At 39.1% G+C, this 16,362-nt stretch overlaps 3 protein-coding genes across 4 annotated transcripts in view; all 3 read right to left on the minus strand.

Annotated features, from left to right (window-relative positions):
* On the minus strand, window positions 1-15,729 carry tbx19 (T-box transcription factor 19). Of its 2 annotated transcripts, none has more exons than XM_042404270.1 (8): window positions 15,470-15,729; window positions 11,741-12,017; window positions 7,013-7,147; window positions 5,926-5,987; window positions 5,328-5,386; window positions 3,102-3,260; window positions 1,850-2,000; window positions 1-1,767 (listed from the first exon to the last, which is right to left on the minus strand). In XM_042404270.1, exons 1-8 carry the CDS (start codon window positions 15,727-15,729, stop codon window positions 1,602-1,604), a joined length of 1,269 nt encoding a protein of 422 aa, XP_042260204.1. In that variant the 3' UTR covers window positions 1-1,601. The 2 variants fall into 2 exon arrangements, with proteins under 2 accessions (XP_042260204.1, XP_042260203.1); XM_042404269.1 differs by having other exon boundaries at window positions 5,310-5,386.
* LOC121891678 (protein NLRC3-like) overlaps window positions 1-16,362 on the minus strand; it is a 1,105,688-nt gene that overhangs the window by 595,305 nt on the left and 494,021 nt on the right. The gene's annotated exons all lie outside the window — the stretch shown is intronic.
* LOC121891735 (vesicle transport protein SFT2B-like) overlaps window positions 15,653-16,362 on the minus strand; it is a 14,756-nt gene continuing 14,046 nt past the window's right edge. The window contains exon 9 of the transcript XR_006094119.1: window positions 15,653-15,729. The gene's annotated coding sequence lies outside the window, so the exon portion shown is untranslated. The remainder of the gene's footprint in view (window positions 15,730-16,362) is intronic.

Here is a 16,362-nt window from a genome sequence, read left to right on the forward strand (position 1 = left end):
TATATTTTCATTGTGTTTTTAAAGTTTTATTGATCTGTTTGATTTCCACATTTCAGAAACTATCATGAGTACGGAAACAGCAACAACACCTGAAAGCATCATGCAGCAGCTGAAACTTCACAGACAAACTCGGACAGGAAATATGTCATTTTTTTACTTTGTCAGTGTGATTGTCCACTAGACCTGTCAATCAAATATCACTCTCTTTACATTAAAACACAGCTGATGGACTGTACAGATATATACATGTTTAAATAAAGACAGCATATAATTCCTCTCTGAACAGGATGGAGAGATGGTTTTACCACCACCAGGTGGCGCCACAACACCACTGACATCAGTTTTAAGTCTGAGTGTTTTTTGGTCCACTGGCTGTGGAGCTGCACTGTTCTGAATAAAAAGAAAAATAAAGATATTTTATAATATTTTATCATTTTATAATGAACAAAAGGAAGAAAAAACAGGACTGGAATCTTTTAAATTTGATAGTTGTTGACATGCTAATTTTCTGTAATTATTAATTGTTGAAATAAAAAGTGATATACATTTACATACACTTAACTAGCTACTAGTAATCTAAGAGTTACCAGCAGCTATTGGTAGTTTCCAGCGATAACCAATAGTCACCAGAAGTGACAACTAACCACCAGCTGTTACCAGCAGCCACTGCTGGCTAAAACCACTGCTGACCAGTAGCTCCAGCAGTCAATAAAAAACCTCTAATAATCAGTAACCACCAGTGGCTACCAGCTGTCAGTAGCCACCTGCAGGTATGAGTAGCCATTGGTAGTTAGCTGTAAGTAGATAAAACCCATTATTGTTAGTTACGTCTTGTTGCTAGTAGCTTACAAACACCACTAGTGAATGTAAAAATAACCACCAGTACTTACAGTATACTGTCAATAGTAGCCACCAGTAGATATTAGTATCCACTAGTAGTCAGCAGTAAGTAAAAATAACCATCAGTACTTATAAGTAGTCACCAGTGGTTACCAGTATGTACAATTAGCCACCAAAAATCATGAGCAGCCACTAGTACAAACTCTTAGCCATCAGTGGTTACCAGTATGTATCTACCAGTAGCCATGGTACAGACAGCCAAATAGTAGTAGTTATTAGTAGCCCCAAACAAAAAGTACTACTTGTCTTAATTCTTTTTATGTATTATGTAAATCACTTCCTTGTTGTTGAGAGATGCCACACAAATAGACACGGCTTGTCTTAGCTAGTAACCACCAGTGGTTCATAGTAGTCACCAGTACTCACTGTACAAGTAGTCACAGAATGTACAATTAACCACAGATACTAATTAGTAGTAATTACCAGAATGTACAAATAGTCACCAACAGTCACTGGTAGCTTCAAAAAATGTAGTAGTGGCCACCAGTAGTTACCATTATGTATAAATAGTTACTAATAGTCACTAGTAGCCACCAGTAGATAAAAAAGGAACCAAAAGTCACACCTCAAATGTTACCAGTATGTACAAATATCCACTGATTGTTACTAGTAGTCACCAGTAGTGACCAGTATCCATAATTAGTCACCAATAGTCAGTTGCAGTGATGACAGAAGCCAGCGGCCACCAATCACATCCCTCCTCAGAAGGAATGGGTGGGGCCAGGTGGCCATCCAGCGCCGCCTACTCGACCGTGACTGGGGGGCTGCATGAGGCTCTCGCTGCTGATTGGTCCGTGGAGAGTGGCACACGGTGAGTGGGAGGGGCTTAACTCACTGCAGCCAACCGTCCATAAACAGGGATACTGACTGAACACAAACATTCATATATATATTTAAATGAATCAGTGATCAAATTGAATGAGTGACTCGCCACAAATGTGTAGTTTACCTGGAGCTGTGAGGAGGAGGAGGCTGTGAGGAAGGAGCACTGCTCGTCAGGGGAAGGGAAGTGGAGGAGGAAGATGAGGAAGAGGAGACATGACGAGGGGAGGAGCTGCTCCATCCGTCTGGTAACACCTGAACACCTTCAGACAGACAAACTGACACAACAGAAATTAAATATGCACATAAATCCTGCTTATTCATCACAGTGTAATTTCTATATCTATTTTTGCATGTATTGACAAAAACATACTGTATGTAACGTTCAAAAATTATGTTTCTGTTTAAAAATGTTCATGAGTACAGTATAAAGTGTATACAAATCTATGAATATCTGTTGTTAAAATTTAGAACAAATATTACCCAAAATGTTTGCTATTTTACTTTTTGTTTACAGAATTTCTTATTTTTCAGTTTATGTGTGGTTACAGTTTGTGTATATAAATACATATATATAAATGTATAGTGTAGAGAGATTTATGTATACAAACATATGTACATGTTTGTATGTATTTAAATATGTGTAAATATTTTGTAAATGAATGTATGTATATAAATGTGTGTAAATGCTTTAATATATACTGTGTATAAATGTTTGTATATATATACACTGTAAATAAATTTACATAAAAATGTGTTTAAATGTTTGTATATATACAACGTAAAAGTTTTTTTACATATATAGATTGTAAATCATATGTACGCTTATAAATATTTGTATGTACTGTAAAAACATTTATGTATAAATGTAAGTATAAATACTCAGTAAATATATATACAGTATATAAACATACAGTGTAAATAAATATATGTATACTGTGTAAACATAGGTAAATAATAAATATATGAATGTATATAAATATGTATAAATGTATTATATTTTTATACTGTAAATGAATGTATGCATATAAATGTGTGTTTGATTATATATTGTAAACACATGTATGTATATATTATAAATAAACACCCATATAAAAGTGTATGCAAATGTTTGTATATATACTGTAAATAAATAAATGAATGTATGTTCATTATACTTCATGTATCATTAATCCACTCATACATAAATATATATGGAAATATACATTCATATTTTTCTTCTTTTCCTTTTATTTTGAAAATTCCATATTTATTTGAAACAAAAAACAAAGAGTCTCCAGTGAAACCAGTGTTTCCTTTGTAAAGGAAAATATTATTTATTAAAGTACACAAACAAACTAGAATTACATATATAAACACACACATATGCACGGTGTTACCTGATGGGTGTGAGCGGTGCGGCAGGTAGGTGGTGGGGTAAGGTGTGTGTCGTCCCGGGTAACCGTGGTGTTTGTAACCGTGGTGATGATGTGATGTCAGCGGGAGGCTTCCGCTGTAAGAGAAAGCCCCGCCTCCTCCAGCTGAGCACAGGGACCAGCCTGACACACACACACACACACACACACACACACACACACACACACACACACACACGCACACACACACACACACACACACACACAAACAGAAAACATAATACATTTATTAATTTAATATTTGGTTAGTCACAGTGCATTAATGTGTATATTGAACAGAAAAGGATATGCAACATTTCTGACATTGATTTTGATAATGGAGGTTAAAAAAAGATAAGAAACAATCAACAGATATATTTTCCAGCTTCATTTCTAAATATTTATGTAGAAAAACTTGTGACACATGCTTTTAATTCATTTTAAAGCGTCAGGCTTAAATGAAATATTTTAATTGGCTCAACGAGTGAATGTTTGTTTTTCAAACTGAATTGTACAAATAAAACACACTGCAGTTGTTTTACATAAAACAAACATAGTTTTTACTTTTAATTATCAATTAAAGTTGAATATATTCATAAGAAGTTATTGTTTCGTCATATAACAATAATATAATAATCAGTTTTTTTATTATATTTTGTGGGTATTGTAGTGTTTTTCTTTGTTTTTGTTACTTACATTCTATTTTTTGTACATATTAAATTCTATATTCTGTAATTCTAAGAGAGAAATACAGTTTATAAACTTAAAAAGACTGTAGATTTGTTTCTTTATAAACAAATACTAAATTTCACAATAAAATGAATAACAATCCATTTTGTATTTAGTTTTAAGAAAAAAAGTCCAGAAAGAAATATAATATTTTCACAGAGGAATTATATGAACTGTACACATAAATATATTTCCTAACTCATAAAAAGATACTTTATATAAATATGTTTATTTTTCATACTTTCGTACACAAAACATCACGACTCAGTTTCACTTCACCAGATTTGAACCGACTCACTGGGTCACGCATCAATAGTGATTCTAGATTTGTGAGACTCTTGTGAGATTTGTTGGTGTTGTTTCTTCATCGTGGAGGTGGCGGGTTGAGTGGTGGGTTGAGTGGCTGGTTGGGCAGCGGGTTGAGTGGCTGGTTGGGTGGCGGGTTGGGTGGCGGGTTGGGTGGCTGGTTGGGTGGCGGGTTGGGTGGCGGGTTGGGTGGCGGGTTGGGCAGCGGGTTGAGCGGCTGGTTGAGCGGCTGGTTGAGCGGCTGGTTGGGTGGCGGGTTGGGTGGCTGGTTGGGTGGCGGGTTGGGTGGCGGGTTGGGTGGCGGGTTTGATGGAAGGTTTGGGTGGCGGGTTGGGTGGCGGGTTGGGTGGCGGGTTGGGTGGCGGGTTGGGCAGCGGGTTGAGCGGCTGGTTGAGCGGCTGGTTGAGCGGCTGGTTGGGTGGCGGGTTGGGTGGCGGGTTGGGTGGCGGGTTTGATGGAAGGTTTGGGTGGCGGGTTGGGTGGCGGGTTGGGTGGCGGGTTTGATGGCGGGTTTGGTGGCGGGTTGGGCGGCGGGTTGGGCGGCGGGTTGGGCGGCGGGTTGGGCGGCGGGTTTGGCGGCGGGTTGGGTGGCGGGTTGAGTGGCGGGTTTGGCGGCGGGTTGGGTGGCAGGTTGGGTGGCGAGACAGTTTTTTAAAAACTGTAACTACGATTCTCATGGTGTTTACTGTTGCCATGACGACAAAGGTTGCCTAACGTTAAGGAAGTAGTAACTTTAACCCGCACCACATTTCAAGTGATCATTTAAACCCAAACCATGAACTTTCCCTAAACCTGACCAGACCTGAACCACAGCGTTGTCTCATCAGCAAACATCATTATTGATTAACAGTGATTTGATAAATGATGTCATCGGTCTGTCATTGTTAACACGTGCAGAGTCAAGCACTACTGTGTTGAATCAAGTGCTCATGTGCGAGAGTTTCACAAATCTAGGGTTAGCGTTATTTTTTTCACAACCTGCATTAAGCAAAGACCCGCCCTACTCTGCCTCTGATTGGCTCTGACTGTAACCATCACACTCCTCATGCCGAAACCTCACCAACCCACGATGAAGGCAACGAGTACTAGCCAATCAGAGGCAGAGTAGGGCGGGTCTTCACGTAATGTGGGTGGGAAAAAAATAAGGCCTAGGGTTACCATCCAGACACGACCCACAGGGTTGAATCCCGACGCGGCTCTCCGACGACTCTGTTAATCCCCGCCCGCCTGGGATCCTGAGGAGAACAAATGAAACAGAATCAGAGAATAACCAGAGAGACAGAGTGTGTGTGTGTGTGTGAGTGTGTGTGTGTGTGTGGTTTCTGTTTCTCTCACACTTGACACCAGCGCTTCAAATGAGCGAGACGGTGGAGCTCAGAGCAGCTGATAATGACTCTCTAATCACCTGCTAATGCTAACTTCCTCTGGTATCCTGGTGAGAAATGCTAAGCGCTAAGTGTCTGCTGACATAAACCAGTATCTCATTCATTCAGTCACTACGTGCACCAGTTAAACAACAAAGATTAGAAACACATCAGCAATTGCAACCTGACATGGTACAATATGGGCAAAAGTATGCGGACACCCCTTTCAATTAGTGGGTTCAGTTGCTGCACCTCGTTACGTAAATTATGAAAAAAAGAAGAGAAGAAATAAAAAAAGCCACTAATTAAGACAAAGTGTTTTCTGAGATTCTCATAAACAACTGAAACTAAAAATCATTGTTTCTGACATATTTTGTCATGTGAGAGCAGATGTGCTGCAGTTGTTGTACCTCTCTTTGGCGTCCAGGAAGGCTTTAGCGAACGGGTTGTATTTGATCTTCAGAGCCGTGATCTGATCAGAGAAACACAACAAAAACATCCAAAAACTGTTCAGTTTTACAGCCGAGGATCAACAGAACAGCACCGGAACTATTTATTACTTATTCAACTGTTATTTCTAACCAGACTGGTAGATGATGTGTTTTCATGAACATTTTCACAGCTTCTTTATTTGGTTTGTTGCAACAAACACATTTATTTACCTTAAATTATGAAAATATATATTTATAAATCAAAAAACTTGTAATTCTTATTTATGCTAAAGAATAGAAGTTGCAATTCTATACTTACTGAAACTTATACAATTATTATAGAAACTGTGTGCAAACATGAAATAAAACTCAAAATAACGAGAAACAATTTTAAAAATCAACAAATATATACAGTATATATTTTTCCTTTTTAATTTTACTGCTTATAATTTGTGGTTGGTGTCACTTTTTCCAGCATTGTCTTGTAAATAAACACACATGAAAAATCTAATCTTCATGGATTTTGGGTTTTTCAGTGAGAGAGAAGGAATACATGTCATTAATAGTCGTTTTAAGGATTTTTAACAAGGTCATTGAACTTTTTTGTAGATTTATTATTCCAAGCATTTGGATTTTTATGTCCTAAAACATGTCTGGAAGCTTATTCAGATACACTGGTATCAGTGTTTAAGTCTTAAATATTGATAATATCTGTATATCTGCAATAATGCAATAATCAGAACATCTATAATCAGGACTTAAGTTGCAACAATTAGTCGATTAATCAAGTAATCAATCAATTAAAATTAATCAGCAACTATTTTGATAATCTATTAATTATCATACATGATCATAAAATAAATATCTTTGGATTTTGGACTATTGATCAGATAATATGATGAGATATTTGAGGACGTCACCTTGACAAAAACGATTAATCAATAATGAAAATAATTGTCAGTCGCTGCTCTAATTGAGACACCAATTTTGATCTAACGTGGATAATGTGTGTGTGTGTGTGTGTGTGTGTGTGTGTGTGTGTGTGTGTGTGTGTGTGTGTGTGTACCTCCTCGTTCTGGTACGCGGTGACGGCGATGAACTGAGTTTCTTTGAAGGAAACGTTGGAAACCAGACGATGACGAGAGCCGACGCACACGATGTGAAGCTGCGGCTCGTACTTATGGAGAGAGTTCAACATGATCTGAAACACACACACACACACACACACACACACACACACACACACACACACACACGTTCATATATCTGTCCATAGTTGGTTGTAAAAGCTGTTAATCACACTGTGAATGTTGAAATGGAGGCTCTCTGTCTGCATCTTTGCAGGATGAAAGAAGGTTCGTTTTGACCTTTTTTTTAAATTTAAGTGTATCTGTCGTTGAGTTGACTTTCCTGCAGGTATAGCAGTGTTTCCTTTTTTTAAAAACTTGCTGGTTTTAGTGTGTAGTTTGGGTTGGAAGGAGGATGTCGATGTCTCGGATGTTTTGACGGAGCTGTGAGGCTTGCAGGTCATTTTGCCAAACCAGGATGTTTTTAGCCTCACTAGAGACGGAAACATCGGTTTGTTTATGACGTCACCTGTTGGTTTCACTGGAGACGCTTTGAAGCCCAGAGTTGTAGAAGTACTCAGATACTTTACTGCAGTAAAAGCACCAATACAACAATGTAAAAATACTCAATTAGAAGTAAAAGTCCTGCATGAAAAAATCCTACTACAGTAAAAGTACATAAGTATTATGAGCTTGATGTAGTTAAAGTATTGCAGTAAAAGTACATAAGTATTATGAGCTTGATGTAGTTAAAGTATTGCAGTAAAAGTAGTGGTTTGGTCCCTCTGACTGATATATTATTATATATGACATCATTAGATTATTAATAGTGAAGCATCAGTGTTAGAGCAGCATGTTACTGTTGTAGCTGCTGGAGGTGGAGCTAGTTTACACTACTTTATATACAGTTAGCTAGTTTAGTCCAGTGGTTCCCAACCTAGGGGTCGGGCCCCTCCAAAGGGTCAGCAGATAAATCTGAGGGGTGGTGAGATGATTAATGGGAGAGGAAAGAAGAAAAAACAAAGTTCTGATACACAAATCTGTTTTCAGTTTTTGGACTTTTTCTCTAATCTTTGATTTTTGCTGAAATATTGGATCATTTGAACATTTATTGAAATGAAAGCATGTGAGAAGTTTAGAGGGAAAAATCACTATTTGGTGGAGCTGTTAACAACTCATAGACATGTGAAATGTGACCCCGACTACACACTGCTTTTTGTAAGACGTCAAAAGACAAAAAGGTTGGAAACCACTGGTTTCATCTTTAACAATGTGTTGTATTTTAAAAGCTTGTTATATTATCCATTGTGTCAAATCTTCATCTGAAAAGTAACTAAAGCTGTCAAATAAATGTAGTGGAGTAGAAAGTACAATATTTCCCTCTGAAATGTAGCGGAGTGGAAGTATAATTTTACTGCAACACTTATGTACTTTTACTTGTAATGGAGTATTTTTACATTACTGTATTGATACTTTTACTTAAATTAAGCATCTGAATACTTTTTTTCTGTTCAAAGTTTGAAAACTCGGCACATTTTGGCTCGATGAAAAGATGAAAAACGAAAAAAAAATCAAATCCAAGTGTAGTTTTGTGTGCAGGAGAGTTGATGGAGTGCAGCCATCTTTGTCTTTTGGCCCAAACACTCTTTCATCCATCTGTCTTTTCTCTCTCTCCTCCCTCGCTAACGAGCCCCAATTAACCAATCCCAGCTCTCCGGGCGGACACACAAAAACAAACTGTTTTCTATTCAGATTGAGAGGCTGACCCCGCCACCGCCTGTGTGTGTGTGTGTGTGTGTGTGTGTGTGTTTACCCTGGCAGTGCCCACATTAGCTGGAGTGTGTGTGGGCTCTTTTTGAATATAGTTTACCTCTCTCTCTCTCTCGTCCATCTGAAGCATGATGGGTAAATTAATTTCCCAGTAAAAAACATAATTACCATAATGTACAAATAAGCTGAGCAATTATTTCATTATGGCCGAGCTCTCTGTTCCAACTCTGCATTACTGCGTGTGTGTGTGTGTGTGTGTGTGTGATGTTTGGACAGGGATAATGGGGTAAATATAAACAACATTATTGCCAATTTTGTAGTGCTGCACGTGTGTGTGTGTGTGTGTGTGTGTGTGTGTGTGTGTGTGTGAAGGCCTCCTCTGAGAGAAATGGCTCTCGACAGGAAGTGCATTAAACCGCCGCCGGCCAATTAAGAGCTGTTTATCCCATTCCCGTGGTTACGAGGGGGCGAGCAGGTGAAGTGAGCGAGGAGAGGGACTGAAGTGGTTAATTAGAGGCGGTAGTCTCTCGCCCACTCCAGTGCAATAACAGAGAGAGAGAGAGAGAGAAGAAGAGGAGACGCTCTTGACATGGAGAGCAGGATAATGGACAGAAGAAGAAGAAGAAGAGGAAGGAAGCAAGGAAGCAGCAGGGAAAGAAAAAGATGATGAAATGAAACAGCAAAATGATCAATTTAAGAAAGTAAACCCTGCAGAATGAACAAATATATAACTGGAGAAGACAAATAAGAAGAGAGGAGAAGAGGAGGAAGCAGCTGGAAAAGAGAAAGAAGAAGAAGAGAAGCGAGAAAATGAAATGTGAAATCAGGGAAAGAAAACATTAGAAGGCAAGAAAGGAACGACAGAGCGAAATAAATAAATAAGATTAAAAAAAGAAGAAGGGGAAGAGTAGAAAAAATAGATGAGAAGAGAAACGATGAAGAGGAGAAACGAGAGGTTGAAGATGGAGCTGCATGTGAGTCTACCTGTTCATCTTTGCTGTACGTTTGTAAGTAACTCATTATCCAACATTGTGAACAACTCGGGACACCGAAATAGAAAGTAAAATGCGTCTCCGAAATAAAACTGGGGAAAAAGACGACAAGGCCTCCAACAAGACAGCTGCACACATGGCTGTGGCGCTAATGCTAATGCTAATGCTAATGCTAATGCTAATGCTAATGCTACCAGACGACCTTGAGAAGCTTCACTTCTTGTCAATATGACACAAGCGGTGTCTTCTGCACTAAAAGGAGAACCTGGTGAACACCTCTTTGGAACGAGTTAAGTCCTACTATGAGTCACATGATGAACACATTCGCCGGTTGAAGATGACAACAGTGATCAACTGGTGAAGAGGAGGCTAGACGACCTTGGGAACCAGTTGCAGGGATCCAATCTGAGAGTGGTCAGCATTCCCGAAAATTTGGAGGGTCTGGACCCGGTCAAGTTTATGACCAAGACGTCACAAGACCTCTTGTGCTTTCAAGTGCCCGTCGAGTCGGACCTAAACCACCCGACATCCCGAAAGCCGAGCAAACGAGACCAAGAGTGTTTCTGGTTCTCTATCAGTACTAAGACAAGCAGACAGACGCAGGAGCTGTACTTCCACAAACGTTGGGTGTTTTTACATGAGGATTTCAGTGAAGAGCTAAGCAGCGTTTATGGAGGTGAAGTCCCAGCTCTATGAGAAAGGGGTCCGGTTCGGCCTCTTGTATCCTATTATTGTTGTGGATATTTTCTGAGTGATGGTGAACACTTCAGTGGAGAGAAGCACACACGAGCCTTTGATGTCTTAATCCTGAGAATGTTTTTTGAGGTTACTTGATCAAGGAGAACCATAAACAGCAAACATCCAAGTTGGTGTAACTTGGATGCTGTCTCCACCCGTTCTGCCCTCTGACAGTCTGAGTCTTTAGTCTCTCCGAGCAGATCGGCTGACGATATAAAAAATCAGTCTAATTGGTTCATAGTTTCTAAACAAAGGACTGCACTTTACCCGTGACATCTTAAATCATGTTGCATTGAACCTCAGGTCATTGTCAACACATTTTGGCTACACATTCCAGCAATCTGTGTTGTCTAGAAGGCAACCATGGCAATGCTGATATACTCTTTATAGGTTTCTGCTTCCCCAAAACAACACAGACAGCTGAAGTCTCGAGGAGAGATTAAGAATTACAGCGTGACCTCAAGGCGTCGTCTTGACCCAATGTCACTCCAACCTGTAAACCCCTAAAGATGGAAAATTCCATAACAATTATGAATATGGTGACGATGTAAACCAGCTTATGGCTCACCAACACCAACAACTTATTCCCCAGATAAGAGACACACACCAAAACATAACGAGAAATCAGAAAGAAATTAATATGATGTCAGCCTTTTATTCCTCTCATTACACCTCAGAATTCCCCTCAGATACAACAAACGTTTTTTAGAAAATTTGGAAAAACCAACTCTTGAACCAGAGGAGGCAGAAGATTTAGAGATTAATAGAACCATTATGGCGATACAGACTGGTCAGACTGGTCAGACTCCGGGCCCTGATGATTAGTTCTTCTACAAGTGTTTTAAGAATCTTTGGAAAATGGTTCCCTACCTGCTACCCTTTCACAGGCATCTGTTTCACCTCTTCTTCAAAAAGATAAAGACCCGACTCAACGTGGATCATGCCGCCCCGTCTCACATTTAAATATGGATGTGAAAAGATGAAGAAAACAAGGAAATGAAAATTAAGAATTAAAGAGAGAAAAGAACGAACCAATACACAAATAACTGGAGAATAAAACACAGAACTGAGGGAAAGAACATTTCTCAATTAAAGAAAGAAAGAAATGAACAAATAAAAAACTGAAAGAGAAAAAAGAGATGAAGAAGAAGAGGAAGAGGGGAAGAAAGGAAAAAGAAAGGAGAGAAGAAACAATGAACAAGCTGTAAATGAAGTGTGTGTGTGTACCTGTCCTCCTCCGTTGACCTTGTTGGTGAGTTTGACCTTGTTGAAGGTCACCGCCGCCTTCATCCAGTGAGCTCCGAAGTTGGGCGAGTCAGGGTGGATGTAGATGCCGCCGTGGCCCCGCCCCTCGCCGCGGCCTTCCGCCCGGCCGGCCGCCACCCACTCGCCATTCACAAACTTCCAGCGGCAGCCGTCGGCCGGGACGAAGTCCAGCAGGAAGGAGTACATGGAGCTGGGGTCCAGACCCGACACGCTCACCTTCAGGACCGGGAACATCCGCCTGCAGATACACAGTTTAGATTCCTAATAATCAATCAATAACTGACATCATTCTCTGGTTCTCTGATGTGAAGATTTGCGGCTTTTCTGTGTTTTATATCCTTATAAATTGAATATTTTTGGATTTTGGACGAACAAAACAAGACATCTGACGTCAACTTGGACTAAACTGGGAAGCACATTTTTCAGTATTTTCTGACATTTTAAGATGAAACAATCTGTGAATCTATCAATCTGAAAAAAAAAATAGTAAAATAGTAAAAAGTCCAAGTTGACGTCTTTAAATGTCTTATTTTGTCCGATTCAGTTTACTGTCATTAAAGTTGAAGGAAACCAGCAAAATATTTACATTTAAGAAGCTGGAATCAAACATTTTCTCTTAAAACTAACTCAGAATAATGAATCAATAAATCACTTATCAAAGTAGTTGCAGATTCATTTACTGTCGATCGACTAATCACTGCAGCTGATGATTTAAAGTGAGTTAAACCCTGAAAAGTCACTTTAAATAAATAACTCTCCAATTTTAGGTGGTTAAAGCTGCTTCACAAACAGGATCCAGACTGAAATCATGATGCAAAAATGTGAAAAACTGCAAAGAGAAAAAAGGATTCAACAAGCTTTTCTTAACTGAAGAAGAGGAAAGTTTCTGGTTTTTAGGTCGTAAAACAACAGTCTGGTTGCCTGACTGTGCTTTGTATGTCAAATCTTTGTAAAGTAACAGATAAATGTAGTCGAGAAGAATTATAAACCAACATGAAATGGAAATAATCCAGTAAAGAACAACTATGTCAAATCTGTTCTTAAAGCTGCTATAATTGTAATTTTATTTATTTCCCTCCTCCTCAGTCCGATCTATGTAGTAACGTGTTGGTTGTGGCTCGTAGTGATGAACCTATCTACCTAATTATCAGTGACTCTGCAGCTTCTCTCGGCTTTACGGAGCTTTATAGTGAGTTTCAGCTCATTGTTTATCTGTCCGGCTGCAACTTTACTGTTCCGGTTCACTCTCAGCGTCTCATAGCGTCGTTTTCAGAGAAAAAGCTGTAAAAAGCCGCTGTACACTACCTGCTCAGCACCAAACAGCAAACAGACACAGTTAGCTGCAAAAATGCCAAATATTTGCCAGTTCCAGCTCCTCAAATGTGATGATATAATGCTTTTCTTTGTCTTGTATGACAGTAAACTGAATATTTTTGAGTTATGGACTGTTAGTCGGACAAAACAAGACGTTTAAAGACATCACCTCGGGCTGTGGGAAACATTTTTCACTAGTTTTTGACATTTTACAGTCAAAACAATTGAAAAAAGAATCAGCAGATTACTTGATAACGATAAGCCTGATTCTCCAGTTTTTGGACACATTGTCGTTTTTGTCGTCACATCAGTTTACAAAAGCAGAATCAGCCATGACTTTATCTCCCTGAAGCTACATTCAGACAAACACACTCTCCATCAGTAACAGCAGTTGAAGTGGCGTTCTGCAGGTGTGAATGGAGTGTTTGCCCACCGCAGGGCGCGACGGGTCAACACGCCTCGGCAGCGTTGACGGCTGCTATCGAGACTAATGAATAACCACGGTTAATAGGATCGCTGATCTGGAGTCAGAATCAAACACAGAAACACTCGAAGTCGTCATGGTCCATTTTTCTTTTTTAATCTCGGCGATTTGAGAGGAAATATTCAGAAACAAAACGTCTCCTAAAGACAACGTTCATGTGCAACAAATCTGCAGAAAATGTTTTTACTGTCAATGCTGCTGGAAACTAAAGTACTGATCACACAGCTGTCACGACCCCAAATATCATGGACGACCACCAACCAAACTCAATAATAAATCACTTTTTATTCATTCAATTACGTTTTCTATAGATTTGATCCCCCTTTGAAACCCAGGAGGCTGTTTTTGCTTGTTTTTTAATCTCAGTCACTTTATTTGTAACCCAGGCTGCCACATATTGTTTTATTCGGGACATGTTAGGCTGTTCAGAAACCTGTTCACATGCCATCATTTTGCATGTGAACAGGGTTATTTCATCCCCCTCATAGTGTTTTATGCTGCTTCACCACAGACGATATAAAATATTTAAAATAAAAATAGGCTATTTGAAGAAAATCTAAGTAAAGTGCTGCAACGTGAGAACAGTCATTAGAACAAACAATAATAAAATCAGAAACAGACTTTCACTGTCAGCGCCGGTGTGACAGTAGAGATGAAGCGGCGTCTCGGCTACATGATGACGCAGTAAATGGACCAGAGGTCGCCGCCGTCCCTGCTCGGAGATTTGCAGACGGAGAGACAGAAGACAAGCCGAGGATGACCACCTCCGCAGGAAAATATAAAAAGAAGACTGTCATCGAAGCAGAATGTTTTCTTAGTCTGACAAGTAGACTAATACTGTAGCCTGTTTGTTGAGTGTTTGGGGATTTTATTCTGTCATGTTAAATTAATATTTAATCTTTTGTTTTGTTGTATATGATCACATGAGGAAAGCACAAGTTATGACCATGACATCACACCCCTGAGAGCCAAAAGTTTTGTAATTGTTTTATTGAAGTTCATAATTATTTTGTAAATGTTTTTGTAATAGCTACAAGAAATAGTCTCTATAGTCTCACTGTAGTTCTGATTTATTCACAAATTGCACCCTGTATGTGAGTAGTAGTACTATATGTGCTGAATGAGACTTTTTATGGGGAAAAAGAGCGAATTTCATGGGTATCGAAGCCGTAGAAGAGATCCAACTGTTTAAAATTAATTTTTGAGGCAATAACAAAAGACCTGTAATCAAGAAATGGGGCAGCTGTAAAAAAATGTGTCATCTCAGCTTTGAATATTTTGTTTCAATCATTGTTGGAACAAGAAAAATACTGAAATAAACTAGTATACTGTGTATGATTCTGTCTGATGGTGTTTTTTTAACATAAATTCAGTTGAAATTTCAATGAAAATCAAGAAGTTATCAAGACAAAAGCAATTACTGTTATAACTGTTATAAGTGAATGTTATTACTGTTGTTTGGTATGACTGGATGCAGATATTAGTTTTACGTGTATTTTCTCTTTCTAACATTGTCTGTTTTACATGTATTTCAACTCTTTCTAACATTGTCTGTTTTACGTGTATTTCAACTCTTTCTAACATTGTCTGTTTTACGTGTATTTCAACTCTTTCTAACATTGTCTGTTTTACATGTATTTCAACTCTTTCTAACATTGTTTTATGTGTATTTTCTCTTTCTAACATTGTCATTGTTTTTGTATTTTTAGATTTTTATGTGAGACAGAATTATCTATTTGTACTTTTGTTTGTAAACTCGGCTCAAATTGTCCCTTAACTGAACTGAAATGTCTTTTCCAACTTGTGGTTTATTTTGGAGAATTTGTCACAAACGTCTGAAATGTGAAAACATTGATTAAACAGCCTCAAGCTCGTCCTCTCATGTCGCTCACCGTCCGTTCTTGGTGACAATCATCTCGTTGGTGATGTGCTGGAACTTCCTCCACAGTTCGGCGTCCTCCAGCGTCACCCGCAGCTCCCTCTCCGTCGGGTCGCCCTTCTCCCGGCCGGCCTGCAGCTCGCTCTCCACCGCACTCAGCAGCCGCGACATGCAGCGCTCAGCTGAGCTGGGGCTGCTGCGAACAGCGGCGGTCCGGTCTGCTGAGGACACAGAACCAGACTCCCCGTCCTCCTGTAAGCCCTCCACCTTCATCTGGAGACACAAAGACACAGTTATTAATCACAAGAATCACTACAGTCGCTCCAACTTTCCTCTGAAGTTCCCATTACTGTCAGAAACACTTTGGAAATACAAGTGAAGACGCCTGAAAGCAACCTGCCACTCTGCAGCTGATCGTTGGATATTAACAACTGACGGAGAAGTTGAACCCTCCAAATGTGGGAAAAGACGGCCGCATTTCAAGTCAGTTAGGGTACAATTTGAGGTAAACAAACAAAAGTACATGCAGATAATTAATTTACACTTATATAAAAATCTAAAAATACAAATATGACGTTAGAAAGAGTTGAAATACACGTAAAACTAATATCTGCATACAAAACTAACAACAGATTACATCATAGTCATTGCTTTTGTCTTCATAAAGTCTTTGTTTCCACTTAAATTTCAACCAAATTTAAGTTAAAAAAAATTTTTCTACGCTGTCAGACAGAAACATACACAGTATACCAGTTTACTGTGTAAGTTTCTTCTTCCAACACTTAATTTAAGGGAAATATTCAAAGCCATGATGACACATTCTCTATTATTTAACACACATTTCGCCCAACTTCAGCCAACATATTTTGGTCTCTTTGGAAACTTTGGAAGCTTTGGGGTCTCCAA

Source organism: Thunnus maccoyii, chromosome 24 (assembly GCF_910596095.1).
Source record: "Thunnus maccoyii chromosome 24, fThuMac1.1, whole genome shotgun sequence".
In the NCBI taxonomy this organism is placed as follows: Eukaryota; Metazoa; Chordata; class Actinopteri; order Scombriformes; family Scombridae; genus Thunnus; species Thunnus maccoyii.